The 12,899-nt window shown below is 38.0% G+C and overlaps 1 protein-coding gene across 1 annotated transcript; it reads right to left on the minus strand.

Annotated features, from left to right (window-relative positions):
- Positions 1 to 998: 998 nt before the first annotated feature.
- Positions 999 to 12,885, minus strand: ADAT2 (adenosine deaminase tRNA specific 2). The gene is made up of 6 exons (XM_007422912.3): positions 12,689 to 12,885; positions 9,934 to 10,038; positions 3,953 to 4,103; positions 3,054 to 3,160; positions 1,343 to 1,415; positions 999 to 1,238 (listed from the first exon to the last, which is right to left on the minus strand). Exons 1-6 carry the CDS (start codon positions 12,758 to 12,760, stop codon positions 1,198 to 1,200), a joined length of 549 nt encoding a protein of 182 aa, XP_007422974.2. The 5' UTR covers positions 12,761 to 12,885; the 3' UTR covers positions 999 to 1,197.
- Between the last annotated feature and the right edge of the window lie 14 nt (positions 12,886 to 12,899).

Raw genomic sequence — 12,899 nt, forward strand, 5'->3', positions numbered from 1 at the left:
ATTTTCTTGGCAACATTACAGAAGTGGTTCGCTATTGCCTTTTTTCTGGGATGTTTTTTCAACTTTGCAGTCTGGCCAACAGCTCTGGAATTTCCAAAGAATAAACTATTCTGGACCGGTTTAGCTTTTCAACATTAGCCAAAATCGGATAGGCGCTGCTAACTTGAACATGTTTGCCTTCAATTTTATAAGGAGTTTTCTGCCTCAAACATATTCAAATGTAACTAAACCAACTGATCCTTAATGGTGATTCCTACTACAACAGGACTTCATCTGAAAAGAGCAGGCGTGGCAGCAACTGATCAGGCATTAGTACAAACTCCTGTTTTTCAATTCGGTCATCACAATAAAGGATGAAGTTTTCTTACTATTGCCTGCATTTTCTACAAAGGTCTGGACACCAAAGTCACTAGGAAGTTCTAACCTTGCCCTGTAATGCAATGAAGAAAACATGTGTACAGCTAGACATTGTCAGATATTCATATTTCAGTGAAAGAGTACATGGTTTTTATGCAGAAGCTCCCCTTCTTATCCTTGGTATTTCCAGTTAACAATTACACATAGGAAATGACAGGAACATCTGGAAAGCCTCTACTAGCACTAGAATAGACTCAGCGGGACTAAAATGACTAAATGTCTGGACTGTATTAGAACTTAATAAAGTCCTAGTACTAATTGGACCAGTTCCCAAGAGGGTTTCCAAAGTAGCAGGGTGCCCTGGGTAGCCTGATTCAGCCTGTATACCTTAGTGAACAGCACATTTTAACAGGATGCTGGGGGAAAGTTACACAGTTTGTATACAGAGTTCTTATCTAAATACTTTACAAGACAATAGAAAGTCAGCACACGTCTGTAGGGGCAAACCAAGAACTATTATAATTAGTTGAGCCTCTGATCAAGTTGAAAATCAATAGTTGTAACAGTTCAGTCTTAACTAATATTATCCTTTCAATAATACCTTTCCAGTTTGGCATCAGGGAAAAAAACCAGACATTTTGATCCACAACTGTATTTGTTAATTTAATACATTTATTGTATTAACTTCCAGAATACAATAAATGACATGTTAAAGAGGGACAGTTACGTCATTCTCCACCTCCTGGGGCTAAATAATTTAGTCCAGCAAAGGTCAGCACTGTCCAGATCATTCAGGGATTCATTATTCTTCTAGACCGGTTAACTTTCCATCACAGCCAATCATTTACTGAATTCCTTTTTTCGAACTTTTGACTTTGGTGCTGCCAAAAAGGAAAAAAACAAAAACAAAAAACAAAAACTGAAGTCACTAATATCCAAATCTATAAATGTCTATATGAATTAAAATGCTGATGACAGACGTTACCGTTTGGATTCTCCTGTCTGTAGAAGGTTTTCAGCATTTCCACAGCTTCTTCAGATCGATAACCGGCTATGCACTATAGAAATTAAAAATGTTGCTCAAAAATGCATCCTAAATGAAGGTGCACCAACAGCAGAATTCTCCAGTTAAGACTTCATTGTCTTTAAGAACTCAATAACGTAAATAACATCGCTTTTGTTGCTGCTATGCTGGAGTTTTAGAGAAGAAATAGTACATATTAAACATTGTTTACCAGGTAGCTTTTAAAGGCAGAGGAATGTATACATACACATGCATGATCAGCACAAGAAGAAAGCACAGGGCAAAAAAGTAGGAGGATGGTATAGATGTTATCAGAAGAGATTTTCTGTTTTCAGCAGAGACATATTTCATGGGCTGCAGACAATTTGGTGGGCATTTTTACAATTCTTTTTTCCTTCATTTTGACTGGCACAAATTCTTAAAAGAGGTATTTATCAAGAAATAATTAGCACAAAATTTGAAGAGAATCACCAAAGGTTAGAAGCTATATAACTTTGTATATGAGGCACTGAGGATGAACATCACAAAAGTGTTATCATCTCCATGCCCACTTTTTAGAGCCCAAGTAGCTATAATTGGAAATAAAACTGTTTAAGTGGACATATAAGTGAAGTTCATTTCCTTCTTTCAACTCACCCCAAATGCTTTAACTCAACAATTCTGGAATTTGTGAAACTACAGTTGCCTGTCCAAACTGGGAAGCATCAGTTTTAAGAAATCCATGCAAACGAAGACATGGAACTATGAAACTGCGGTTAAAGAAATCCCAGAAATATGAATTTAAGAGAAAAGTGAAAAGATAACCATGGATTGTTGGTTAATTGGTCCATAGAATATTAATTTCTGCCAAAAACCTGTTTTCATCAATTGGTTTTCTCTAGTTGTCAAGACTTCTTGACCCAACAAAATGACTTAATTATACTATAGTTAATTCCACCCACAGATTATTCTTGGATAATATTAATTTCTTAAAATATATGAGCATACACATGAATATATAAAACAGAATATTCTCAGTGAACAAGAAATTTAAAAAGCATGTAGTTAAATGAAGGATTGCTTTCCATAATGTTCAAAGATTTTTAAAATGCGAACATTTCTTCTCATAACTGCCACAATACACATCTAAAATGTAATCACTAGGTGAAATAATAAGAGAACATTTACATGTTGGATCTTTTTAAAAATCCAATTCTATTGCTACGATTGCTTCCAATTTTGTTTTATCTAAACAAAGAATTTCCTTTTTCTATCTGAATTTAGACAAAAAAACAAACAATTGTTATATAAAACTTCCTACGATTTTCCACCTTGAACTTAATTTCATTGGTGTTAAATGGCTAGGTGCATTCACTGAATCCACCTTGATTATTAGCAGTTATTCCAAATTCTTATTTTTTATTAAACTATGAAAACTTATGCCCTGTTCAACCGCAAAGTGCAAGAGAACATACAGAGGATGCTGTATTAGAGAACAGCATTCCAGCCAATTATTTCCATTAAAAAAAAGAAAAGAAAGAAAATGGCTGGTTTAATCCTGAAATAATGTGTACAGTCTGTCTTCCAAAACACTGATTTAGCCCCAGTTCTAGAGCAACGCATTCATTGCTAACTACTTTGATATATCACATTCTTATGAATATATTGAAAGGCACCATAATAAAGTACTCACTTGAAATGGTTCCCCTGTATCTGTTAAGGTAGCAGAAGAGATATTCAGAACTGAGCCACAGCCTCCAAACCGTTCATTTTGGCAACCATATACAACCAGTGGGATTTATACAGATCAGTTAAGGCATTAACTAGGTTCAATAAGAAATCATAAAGAGATATGTGATATACAGATAGTAACAATCCTGGTTTAACTGACAGCCCAGTTATTCTGGTTTCCATCATCATTAATATTATCATCATCATTATTATTAACATTTGTATGCAGTACCGCCCAATTCCCAATGACCCTGGGAGGTTTACAAGTAAATAACATTAAAAGGAATAAAACAATGTAATAATAATCTCCTTTAGTTTACAACACATACATTCATCCGCTCCATAGACATCTTATAACAAAACTGGTAGCTTCCCCAGGCAAAATATTTCTCATTCTCCCCTGCTCCAAGAAAATATGCCTTCCACCCATAAATTGAGGGCAAAAATATTGCTGAATTATCCTTCCCATACCCCATAAACCAAAACCAGAAATTAAACAAGACATTTTGGAGAAAAGAAGTTTAAATTAATATCTTCCTGCCCTATGAAAATTCCAAAATTTCACATAGGACACAAGTGCATCCCCTGCCTAACGTAGACTTGATCTTGCAGATCACCTTCTTTTCTAGACTATCAAGATTTGCTAATAAAAATTCAGAGATTGCATGACTCTGAATACCCAGTTGGAGAACAGCACCATAGAGGGTTTTCTTCCCATGGTTCCCTAGGGTGTGAAACAGAAACCTGGACTACTTAAGCCTTGGCTCAAGTCCAGCTGTATTCTTCATATGTTCAAAGTTCCTGCAAATCTCAACACAAAACCTGTATGAACAAAGTGATCAAACATTTGGAGAAGGATACTCATCATTCGAAGAGCAGCTGCGCACATAATACAGGGCTCAACTGTGACATACAATACTGTGTGTGTAAAGACTTCCTCAGGTTTCTTCTTGTGCTGTTGACACCAGTCCAAGACCTGATCAATTGCGACCATTTCTGCATGGCGAGTAGCCTGTGAGAATAAAGCAAAACAGTATCAACACTAATGCCACACAGAATGGATTACTTTGCATATAACACACATACAAGGAAAAAAATAACTGTTTTTGGTGGAAAGGCAGATTATAGGAGCTACCGCTTGGACAAGATGGTCTAAGACAGGTTTCCTCAATCTAGTGCCCTCTAGATGCATGGAGACCAGCATTCTCAGTATTATAAGCCAGCACTGGTTGAGAAAGGTTAGTTCTCTTCAGCTCTGTGATTCTATTTTCTATGCTTTCCATAGTTCCTAAAAGCTGAAAAATAATTTGCTTGAGGTAGTCCAGATTCTGTTTGGATTAAGGCAATTAAAACAATTCACTAATGCATGGAGTGAAATACTTTCCTATGCATGAGAATGCTTGCTGTATTGTATCAAGAGATCATAGTTCAATGCCTTTTAGAATTTGCTTTATAAGCAAGATAAATCAAAATAGCACAGATGATCTTGATCCTTAATGGAAATTTGTTACAATTTATTCATTATTTGTACCATTTATTATTTATATCCTGCCTTTCTTCCAGGAGCTCAAGGTGTTGTACACAGCATTCTCTCCTCCAATTATTTCTCACAATAGCCCTATGAGGAAGGTTGGATTGAGAGAGGGTAATTGGCCCCAATCACCCAGGAAGCTTCTGTAGCTGAGGGCAAATTTAACCTTGGTTTCACTGGTGCCAGTCCAATGCCTTTGAAAGTACATCATACTGGCTCTTGGACTGAAAGAGAGCAACTGGCCACAAGTCATCCAGGAAGTTTCGGTGACTGAGGGTGGACTTCAACGTAGGTCTCCCCAATTCTAGTCTATAACTCTAAGGAGTACATCCCCTTGGCTGTCATATAAGTATCTCTATACTATCAAAGCAACCTGTCTGAATCCAGGCCTCATTTAAAAAAAACAAAAGTCACAGTAGCAGAACAGGGCACAATATTTACATTTACATAAAGCACCTACTCCATAGTTGCAATGGTTGCAGATCTTTTATAATGGATTCTCAAAAATGCCATTGTAAGGCAGGGAAGGTCAATGACAACCAATACTGGTGAGGTCTTATTTCACTACGCTAATGTGCTGTTATTTTAACCCAGTGCCTTTTGCTTTCATTTTACTGGAACAATACCAAAAGCCAATCACAAAGCAGAACAAAAAGGACTGTAAGAGCCACAGAAACTTAGTTTGAAAACAATAAAGATCATCAGTAAAACAAATGCACGGAGTTGTGTCTCTGCTTTACTGACTTTACTGACTTTCAGTGTTTGAAACAAGTTTGATAATAGTTGATCGTTTCCCAGTCTTCCCTGTTAATAAATGTAATGTTCATCAGTTTCTCTACATTATTATTTAAAATACCTCAGACATTATTGTTACAGACACTGAAAAGAATCCCTCTTAAGTAAAGACTGAGAGGACAGGGGGAAAACAGCTGTTTGGTCAAAGATATGATTGGCTGCAAGCAAAATTATTCTCCTGCCTGCAGCTTCACCTCCAGTGACAGGAAGCCCCTTAGAAAAAGTCCTTAAAATAATGGTAGTATTTGGACAGATCCACGCAGGCGAAGGGAGCCCTGAAGACATTCAGGAAACAAGGTGTTTAAACAAGCCACCTTTTTGAACTGTGCCTGGTAACCAACTAAGAGTTAGTACACCTGTTCAGACTAGCAGAATATAATCTTTGTGCTTATGCTTATTCAGCAATCTCATTGCTCCATTCAGAATTTCCTGTAGCTTCCAAAAGACCTGAAAGGGAGCTCATGTGCAGAACATTGCCCATGGAAAAATCACCACACACACACACACACACACAAAGCATAACTTGGTCAGTGTATCACTTTCTAAGAAGGGTGATTTGTAACACCAACCTAAATATTTTAAGGAAACGTATAGTTACAAAACGGGAAATACTCTTCATTTAGAACAGCATGCACATTCCAGATGTTTAAGGCTCTTCCTTTATTGTTTTTTTAAACAGCTTATACATTTCATGGTATGCTTCTTGCTATAAATTTATAAGCACAAATTGAAAACAACAGCCTAATTAATTATTGGGTAGATGAAAATATGCTACTCAAGAAAATGAACTGAATGTATGTGATTGATAATGAATGTGAAGCAAAGAGAATGCATTTAGCTATAATCTAACGTTATAACATCTTACGAATTAATTTTAATGTGAATAGTCCTTCAAGAGATTGTGCTTAGCAGGTGCCATAAATACCATAAAACACTCTAGGGCACAACAACAATCCCTAGCTGAGAGCTGGCAAAATTCCTGACTGTTAAAATGCTCTCAGTTCTTATTAAGGCCTGTTAAAATCCTCTCCTTATAAAATCAGTTAGATAGAATCCATTGTTATGAATGAATTGCCATGCGCACCCAAGTCTTCAGCATCTCCAGTTATGCTGATGACTTCTCAAGGGGTTGGGGTAGGGTTATATTTCATCGTAACAGTAACAAACATATATTCAAGCCATGTTTGGCAATTGTTCTTATTGTGCTGATCCTAGAAAACAAGTGATGTGAAGTCAGTAGCTTTTAGTAGATCAATATCTGTTCAAGAACAAAACTCTAAAGTTTCAATAAATCAATGTAAAGTAAAATGAGAATCTAAATTTATTCCAGAGCCACTTGTAGAACTAGGGCATTGCAAGGCAAATAATTTAATCACTTCCGGTAAATTGCACACTTATCTCTTGTTCTCCTCCTGTCCCATGAAGGTGAATAAGCCAGTAATGGCCAAGTGTGTGCACTCTTTTGGAAGATTAGTAACTTCTTGTGAAATCCATGCCATGTTTATTTCTCCACTGCATTTCTACAATGAGTTCCATAGGACAGTGTCTTTTTGGGAAGAGCCACAATAATAATACTTGGGGTTCAAACCTCAGTGTGCCCAAACAGAGTTGAGAAAAATTCCCACCCAGAGTGGACAACACTGGGCAAAATTGCTATCATCCAGTGTAAGGGATCTTCCTATATTTATTCAAGTAATGACTAGTGCAAATAAAGAAACAAGAATTTCTAAAACAACTGGACAGAGGATCCATATAGTACCACCATGAATTACGGAAGTTATGTATAGTTTAACATTTCCCAGATGTACTGGACTGCAACTTGCAGAACTCCTTCACTGGCTCTGATCTGGAAAATATTTCTATAGCCTGATTAACAGTAGCTCACAAATGATGTATTTCTCTCTGCCAAGAGGTTTACTCTGAATCCTATCTTTTGATTTTAAGAAGGCAAATGAAATCTGTTTTATTCAGAAGCACTTAAGTTTAGTTTTAAGCTAGAGAATTCAATCATTTTAATATTATTTATCATAAAATAGTGAGAGTCTAGCTTTTATTGTTTGAATTGTTTCAGTTTTGATTTCAAATTGTGAATCACTCAGAGATCTTTATTATATATGCAATATATATTGTTGTAATATATTCACCAGTCTTTCTTGATCTTGCTAGACTTCACTTCCCATAATCCTTTGCGAGAATTAAATTCCAACATATTTGGAAATTGAGACATTGTGAAATACTACTACATTTTGAAAACTTGACCTTGTCCAAGTGGTACTAACAAAACTAAAGGGGGAACAGTTGATTTGACAGGTATGCTTGCAATGAGGCTTAGAAGACCAGAGAAAAGTTACACCTGAGGAAGAAAAATACATATATGAATCAAGCAGAAAGGAAAGAAAAAACAAAAATAGACAAGGGAAGAAAATAGGAATAATAGAACATATTATATAATATTATTATATATAAATAAAAGAACATAGGAAGAAAATGCTGGCAAAACTTGTTCACTGCCTAGCAGGCAGTTCAAAAGAACAGCTCAGAGAGAATTTACTGCATTATTACAGAAAAGTTCCCTAGGACAAATGTAAAACAAAGCCAAGTCAAATTTGTTATGTCTAAATTCTAACACACAACATATAGGCCTATACATTTGAATAATAATAATCACTATTTATCCAATATGAATTAAATAGTCTCATTTACATTACTGTTTTTTTCAAAAAATATGTATACATACAAAATCTATATTCTATACATAATATCTAAGTTATAAGATACAGAATTACAGGCATCTTATTTCAATAAGTAAATCCTTGATGCTATGTATTGAGTTGAACATCTCTTAGTAATCATCAACTGTATCATATTTCTATTAGTTACTTTTTGTGAGATGGGCAGCCATATAAATTTGATTAATAAACAAATAAATTTAGAGATATCCTACAGTATTTCAGTGCTTGTTGTCCAGTCATCTGCTGCTCTAAGAATATGTAACAGGTAGGTTGTTCTATTGGTTCTACTTCACAGTTCTATTTTTGTTAGCTTGAAAAGATATTTTAATTCAAACGTGACTGAATCACAGAATTCAAGCATTGGAAGGGTCAATAGAGGTCATCTAGTTCAGCCCGTCAGGTGTGGGGTCGATTACTATAGTACCCCCAACAACAGCCAGCCAACCTCTGTTTAAACACCTTCAAAGAGGGAGAGTCCACTATCTCCTGAGGCAGTCTGTTCCACTGTTGAACAGCTCTTCCCATTAGGAATATTTTTTTGTAAATTTCTTGTAATTGCCTGGAACTTTGGTAAATTCTTCCTCATCTTCTACATGATAACCCTTCATATACTTGAAGAGCACTGTCATGCCTCCCTGCGGTTTTCTGCTCTCCAGGCTAAAGATGTCCAATGCCTCCACCCATTCCTCATAGGTTTTTTCCTTTGAGGCCTTATAATCTCCTCTGGACACACATCAGTTTGGTAATGTCCTTCCTAAAATGCACTGCCCAGAACAAGATTGCACTGATTGATAAGATTACTTTAAAGGATTTCTAAATAAACTAAAGAAAAAGAAAACAACCCACACTACAAAAATAGTAAAAATTGATGCTCACTAGCATTCAGAGATCAACCCTAAACATTGTCTATTCCAAAAAAGAAAAGTTATCATGACCCTCTTAAATTGCAGATAGTCCTCAAGGTACAATGGTAATAGTGACCAGAATTTCAATTGCTAAGCGATGCAGTCGTAAAGCATGATGTCATGTGACTGCACTGCTTAGCGACAGCAATCCTGGCAGTCCCTGTCGATGTTGTTAAGCAAGAACCATTGGTTGTTAAGTGAGGACCTCAATGGGGGTCCTCAAAGTCAATGGGAAACCCAGCAGGAAGTTACAAGTCGCGGTCACAACAAGCTTTTCCTTCTTGGGCAGCTTGCAAGTAGGCTGGCGGGTGAGAACTATAGGTGAGTGGGCGGGTGCAATGGCTAGGTGTAAGTGTGGGTAAGTGCTACAGAGTACAAGATCCCCCTGCCACCTGGGGGCTCCTCAGGAGAAAAAGTGGCATGAGTGGAAGTGCCTTGCAATCTCCTGCCAGCTTCCCCATTGACTTTGCTTGTGAGAAGCCAGCAGGGAAGGCTGCAAATAGCGATCACGTGACCACAGGACACTGAGATAGCTGCAAATTTGAGGACCGGTCATGAGTTCCCCTCATTCAGCGCCATTGTAACTTTGAACAGTCACTGAATGAATGGATGTAACCGGAGGACTACCGTAATATATGAAAAATATAAAGTGGTTTCCCAGAATTGGACAGACATGATTATGGAGAACACAGCATTTTTTCACCAGAATTTTAGAAAAAAAGAACACAAAACATAAAAACTCAAAAACAGTAATTTGCTATGCCATTCCCAAAGACAGGCTTTAAACGTAGCCTAAGTAATGGCAATTCTTTATACCAACTTGAGGATCTTTCTATTTATATATGTAGCTCAAAGGCTAGCATTCACTAAATTACTTACATTTTTAGTTTCATTAACTTCATTTCTTCCTTTTCCTACAATCTCATTATTGTAGACCATGAGGCAACCAACAGGTACTTCACCATTCTCAAGTGCATCTTTAGCCTATTAATACACACAAAGTAATTAGCAACAGTTGTGTTAAAAGAGAGATATTGTGTCATATTTATCACAGATTGCAAGTTCAGAAGCACAATGCATTCAGCTGCATTTACTCCAGTACAGGAAGTCCTTGTTTAGTGACCACAATTGGGACTGGCAACTCAGTTGGTAAGTGATGCAATTGCTAAGTGGAAAATCACGTGACCATAACTGTGACTGTGCTTACGATTTTACTTCAGCTTTCCTTTTCTCCACTGCCCCGCCCTTTGGAATGCTCACCCCAACACTGGGATAATTAGCAAGAACGGAATTCATGTTTGTATTTATATTCATTGGAGAGGAAGGGATTACAGGAAAGCAAGCAGGCACACAATGGGGAATAGACATCGAAAGGAATGTGCTGGCAAACAGCCAGTGCTAGCGCATTCCTTTCAATGTGTATTCCCCATTGTGTGCCTCCTTACTCTCTTGTAATCCCTTCCTCTCCAATCTCTCCAGATCAGGCAGAGGTCAGGCACAGGACAATGTGTACTGATTGACTGTAACAGTGAACACATGACTGAGAGAGAGAGAGAGAGAGAGAGAGAGAGAGAGATGCTGCAAAGGTCATAAACACATGCCATGGTTGCAAGTTTATTTTTTGGCACCATCGTAACTTTGAACAATCGCTGCATGAGCAGTCAGTAAGCAAGGTTTACCTGTACAACCTTTTCCCCCAATATAAGGAATAATAATGTACAAGGATGCCTATGAGAAACCAAAGTTTCTGATTGAATGGATCACATAGATAGCAAAATAAAGGGCATATCTGCTGGCACCTGCCCCACCTCCCCCAGAATCCTCAAAAGAAAAACAAGCTGAAATTAGCATACAGCAAGAAAATCACAGCACACAGCTGTTATATATTAGCTAAGCTATGCTTGAATCAGTAGCTTACTCTGGTCCAGTTACATTACTGTTTACAATGCCTTTGTTTAGTCACACAAAGAAACTGCTATGCATGCAGTATGGTATCATTATACAATAGATGGCAAAAGTAGAGATATGGATGAAAGTTCTCAGGAAAGTTAGACAGTGGTACTAACACTAGTCTAACAGACAGGCTTTGTTCTGGGAGAAGGAACCTTTTCTGGCTAAAACTAGCTTTGTGAAAGAAAGAAGCAAAGGGTCCAGATAATCCATAGAAAGGAATGTTCAAGTGTTCAAATGCTTAAATAAAAGATGCATGTTCCATTATTGAAAATCATTGGGTTAATATGCAATAATCAAGAAGTGCAAGTTAAATTTCTTTTCCCAATCTCAAGTGGCTTTGTTTGTTTACTTCTTCATATTCCATCTTTTACTTTACACTTCTCATGCCTCCTGATCTTTCTTTACTTCCGAAGAAACTCTCCAGCCTTAACACTAAGAGCTGGAGTTTCCTAGATATTAATCTCTTTCAGAGGTTAATACACTACTGTATACTGAAACTGGAGGATCCCAGGTTCTAGTCTATCTTCCACATGGAAGCTGAGGGATTGACTGTGGGCCAATCATTCTCTCTTAGCCCAACCTACCTTATAGGGTTGCTCTTCTGGAGAAAAACAAGAGGAAGGAACACTATGCATGCCACCTTGAGCTCCTGTACCAAAGATGAGATATAAATCTAACAAATAAACCGCAGAAGCATGCTCACATACTTCTGTTCCCAAAGTAAGCCTTAAGTCATCATGAAATCACACACAGAAACAAACACATGACTTGGCAAATGTATATTCTGAAGGTGGTTGAGTATTCTCCCCAGCCTAAAACTTATATCTGAGTAAGTAGTGATGGTATGTCCTTAGAACAGTGTTTCTCAATCTCAGCAACTTTAAGATGGGTGGACTCCAACTCCCAGAATTCCCCAGCCAGCATGCTGGCTGGGAAATTCTGGGAATTGAAGTTGAGGTTCAGTTGCGAGGTTGAGAAACACTGCTGTAGAGCAACACCTATTAATAAGGAACTGAGGACTGGTATCTTAAATGAAGTTTGGGGGCAGGATGCATCTCTCCAAGGTAGGATCCTGTTCATCACATGTGCGTTCACTCAAAGCCCTCTCAAGGGTGTTTTCACTCATGTCTACCATTAGCTTTTCCTTACTAGTATAGCCATGAAAGGTGGAATTGCATCCCCGAGTAAGTCTTCAGGTCAGATCCCTATCACTTGCAGTTCTGTCTAATGAGGTGCTGGGAAACTTCGTTATATAAATTCGGTAATATAAAATAGCTAGCTTTGGCTGCACAAGCTGGCGCCTCAAAAAAGGCTTTATGATTTAGGAGGAGCCTAAGTCTTATTTCCAAGAGCAAACTCTTTAGTTCCAGATTGGCAATTAGACCTGCAAACGATGAAATCACCTGGAAAGCTCATTTAAGATAAAAGCTCATCGTTCATTCTGAAGAGACATCTAACCGAGTAAGCTCGACGGCACAAAAGATAATTCCAAAATAATTCAGGGGTGGATGTCGTCCATAAAACGGATTTCGCAATACACGCGTTCGTCTTTTTTCAGTACTACGTCCCCCAGCCCCGAAAAGCTCCTAACCCCGAAACCTCTCTTTGTTTTCTTTTTCTTGCAGTATGACTGGCCCCGTTACAATCCCTTTGGTTACACTCCCTGCGAGTAAGCCCTCACCATATGTACAGCTCTGTCCATCCAGGCCTCACTTTCCCCAGCGCTCACCCGCCACCTCTTCGCCGCTTCCATCTCTGCAAAGGAAAGCGTCGCTACGGAACGATGAATAAAGAGCGAACAGTTCCGGGGGATAAAGAAGTGGAGCGAACCCCGGAGACCTGGGGGACCCGAATGCGGGGAGGACGTGGGCTGAACGAGGCCGGCGTCGAAG

The sequence above is a fragment of the Python bivittatus genome, unplaced genomic scaffold (genome assembly GCF_059951505.1).
Source record: "Python bivittatus isolate LINGU-HERP-01145 unplaced genomic scaffold, Pbiv_v1 ctg000020_np1212, whole genome shotgun sequence".
Classification (NCBI taxonomy): domain Eukaryota; kingdom Metazoa; phylum Chordata; class Lepidosauria; order Squamata; family Pythonidae; genus Python; species Python bivittatus.